Here is a 3,600-nt window from a genome sequence, read left to right on the forward strand (position 1 = left end):
TATCTCGAAGTCACGTGATCACCTTCTGTGTCCTTTTGACAAGCAAAGTCAATGCAGAAGCCAGATTCACTTAACAATCGTGTTACTAACTTAACAATTTCAGCGATTCACTTAACAACAGTGGCAAGAAAAATAATGGGGCAAAACTCACTTAACAAATGTGTCACTTAACAACAGAAATGTTGGACTTAATTCTGGACGTAAGTCGAGGACGACCTGTAGTGCTTAAGGCAGCAGGCTAGAAACCAGGAGGCAGTCAGTTCAAGTCCCGCCTCCGGCACAAGAATCCGCTGTGTGATTTTGGGGCCAGTCATCCTATCTCCACAGGGTTGTTGTGGGGAAAATGGAGGACAAGGAAAGAGCATCAGGTATGTCCGCAACCTTGAGTTCTTTATGGAAATGATAAAAGTGGGACATGAACAGAGAAACTCTGGGGCTTAACTCTCTCCCGATCTCAAGGACGTCTGAAAGAAAACAAGGACTTTACTAAGGCCACACTTGGAATACAGTTTTGGTCACCACGATGTAAAAAAGATGTTGAGACTCTAGAAAGAGTACAGAGAAGAGCAACAAAGATGATAAGGGGACTGGAGGCCAAAGCATATAAGGAACGGCTGCTGGAATTGGGAATGTTTAGTTTAATGAAGAGAAGGACGAGGGGGGACATGATAGCAGTGTTCCAGTATCTCAGGGGCTGCCACAAAGAAGAGGGAGTCAAGCTATTTTCCAAGGCGCCTGAAGGCAGGACAAGAAGCAACGGATGAAAACTAATCAAGGAGAGAAGCGACCTAGAACTAAGGAGACACTTCCTGACAGAACAATTAACCAGTGGAACAACCTGCCTCCAGAAGTGGTGAATGCTCCAACACTGGAAGTTTTTAAGAAGAGACTGGACAGCCATTTGTCTGAAATGGTATAGGGTTTCCTGCCTGAGCAGGGGGTTGGACTAGATGACCTCCAAGGTGCCTTCCAACTTTATTATTATTATTATTATTATTATTATTATTATTATTATTATTATTATTATTATTATTATTATTATTATTATTATTATTATTATTATTATTATTATTGCTATCGGGGTCCAGCCTGACTCTAACTCCAAAAGAAATAATATCCCAGTGGGTGGATGGTGGAGCCTCAGTCCCGTCCTTCCTTGATCACCTGAAGGACTGCGCTTCAAGAACCGGAAAAGGATAAGCCAAAAATTTAACCATTTTCTTGCCTATCTTAACTTGTGTTTCTAATCTGATCCCCCTCCACTGCCAGGGGCTCTGCGGGGTCTCCCCTCCCCCTCGCCTGCACCCCTCCCCCCAGACCCAGAGAACCCTCCCGCTTTTCCCAGCCCCCCATTTCTGCCCCTCCCCCCAAGAGGCGGAATGCCTGGAAGGGGATTTCCTGATGGGACTTTCGCTTTCCTTTTCCCGCCTGTCCAGCCGGTTGCGCCTGGACGTCTGCCTAGCAACAATGACGACACGGGAATACTTTTTTTCTACTGGTTGTGCTTGGCCAATCACAAGCTTTTGGTCTGGGTTGTTGCGTTGTTGATCACCCGGAGCGCCTCTTTTTTTGCCTGCGACTTCAGGAGAGCCGAGCCAGGATGGCTCTGCGCTCTCTGTCGCTCCTGGTGTTGGTGGGGGTCGCCCTGCGGGAGAGCTGCCTCGGTGAGTCCCTTTATCTCCTGGTGGGGATCCATCCAAGAAACCTCCCCTCCCCCCAAATATTATTCCCAGGAAGAGAATCCCGATTCGGTCCTCTTTCGAGTCCGCTCCCCCTCTGGCCCCTCTCAGAAGGGACCCCAAAGCGTGGATGGGACTTTGCTGTCCCCCCCCCAGGAGAGCCCCTCTGGGAATAGGAGAAGGGAGGCCCCTCCAGAGGTCAGTCAAGTCTACCTGGGCGCCCCCGAGCGCAGTTCTTTCCCTCTTTCAAAGGGGAGGTTGTGGGAAAGCGGCGTTTGCAGGGACCAAGTCAGTTCCCAAACTTCCTGGCTGCCTTCGCACAACCCCTCCGCCTGGCTCCTCTTCCCTGCCTTTGGCGGGGCTCGGAGGCTCTTTGGGGCTTCTGGTGCTGGGAGGAGCCGGCTCGTTTCTCGACTCGCTTCCGTGTATTGGCAGACAAGGAGGCTGGAGCACTGGAGCCCTCGGGTTAAGGCTGTCCTGGGAATGCAGCAGGAGACGAGTCTGGAGAGAAGCCCTCCTTGAATTGTCTTCCCAAAGATCCCCCCTGATTGATTGATTGTCACTTTCCCCTGGATCCCCACCCCCCACCCCGTCCTAAACCCCAATATCCCCAGAGCTTTTTTCTAGGACAGGCAGGAATTTTTCCACCCAAAATCCTCCTCCTTCCATTTCAGGAGCCCCCAGCACGGGAGAGTTTGCAGAATCAGAAATATTTAAAGTTTACTCTTATTCCTAAGTCATCAGATCGGAGGTTTTGGGGTGTCCCTAGTTGTTCCTCAGGGAAACTCTCAATGCAGCAGCTTTTCCAAAGGCATTTCCAAAACTGTCAGGATCTGAAGGATTAGAGAGTCTGGGCTGGAGGCAGGAGGAGAGAAGCCCCTCTGGATGGAGAGCCTGAAATGAAGGGCTTGCTTAGACACAGACAGGCCCAAACTGACCAGCCCTTCCTGACCTGAGGAGGATTTGTGATTGTGAGGACGCCCAACCTGCGTTACATTCACACGTTTCTCCTCTCAGGCAGACTTCAGACTCCCTCACTGCTCAGCCCACGAGGGCTCACTTAACAAATGTCTCACTTAGCAACAAAAAATGTGGGCTAGATTATGGTTGTAAGTCGAGGACTGCCTGTATTTATTTCTCGGGGGGGGGGGGTGGCTTTGGAGGTCCTGCCCTTTTCCATGCAGACCCAGGTTCTGCCCAAATAAGTCCCGTGAAGGATCCTGAAAATGATCTTTCAACTCTTTGGTGCCCCGGAAGAATTTCTGACCTGAAGAGCTTTCAGAATGGAGACTCAGAAGAGGCCTTGGGGATTTTCTTTTTAAATTTTTTTTTTATTTATTCTTTTTTCACTATGCAACAAAAATAAAAATAAAAATGAAAAAATACATTTTTCCCCTTTAACAGAACTGTGTTATACATCTCATATATATTATTTACAATTTATTTACATCAGTAATCATGTCTTTTTTCTTTCTCTGTTCTAGCCAATTATAACATTTGTTCCATATTTCATAAAATTCTGTTGCCTCCTTGTCTTTTAAGTTTAATCATTTCCGCGCATTCTAGAATTTTGTGTATGATCATATCGTTTGTAGTTATGTTTTCACCCTTCCAACATTGGGCATATACTATGCAGGCTGCTGTTAAAATATGTATAATAATTTATTTGAGTTGTTTTTCCATTTTTATATTTATTATACCCAAAATATATATTTATTATACCCTTCCGCCGTGCCCTCAAGACATGGCTTTTCCATCAAGCGGGATTGGCCTAGGGGGGGATTTTATAGGGATTTTAAAGGGATTTTATAATTTTTCTAATACAGGTTAATTAATATATATTTTAATTTGGCTTTTAAATATTTATTGTATAGCTCTGTTTTTATTTACCTGTAAGCCGCCCTGAGTCCCTCGGGAGAAG

The 3,600-nt window shown here is 46.4% G+C and overlaps 1 protein-coding gene across 1 annotated transcript in view; it reads left to right on the plus strand.

Annotated features, from left to right (window-relative positions):
* Nucleotides 1-1,598: 1,598 nt before the first annotated feature.
* LOC107298794 (HLA class I histocompatibility antigen, A-25 alpha chain-like) overlaps nucleotides 1,599-3,600 on the plus strand; it is a 3,651-nt gene continuing 1,649 nt past the window's right edge. Inside the window, exon 1 of the mRNA XM_015828158.1 lies at nucleotides 1,599-1,664. Coding sequence (XP_015683644.1) covers nucleotides 1,601-1,664 — 64 coding nt within the window. The 5' untranslated portion in view covers nucleotides 1,599-1,600. The remainder of the gene's footprint in view (nucleotides 1,665-3,600) is intronic.

This window comes from Protobothrops mucrosquamatus, unplaced genomic scaffold (assembly GCF_001527695.2).
Source record: "Protobothrops mucrosquamatus isolate PMUCROS unplaced genomic scaffold, P.Mucros_1.0 scaffold4281, whole genome shotgun sequence".
Lineage (NCBI taxonomy): Eukaryota > Metazoa > Chordata > Lepidosauria > Squamata > Viperidae > Protobothrops > Protobothrops mucrosquamatus.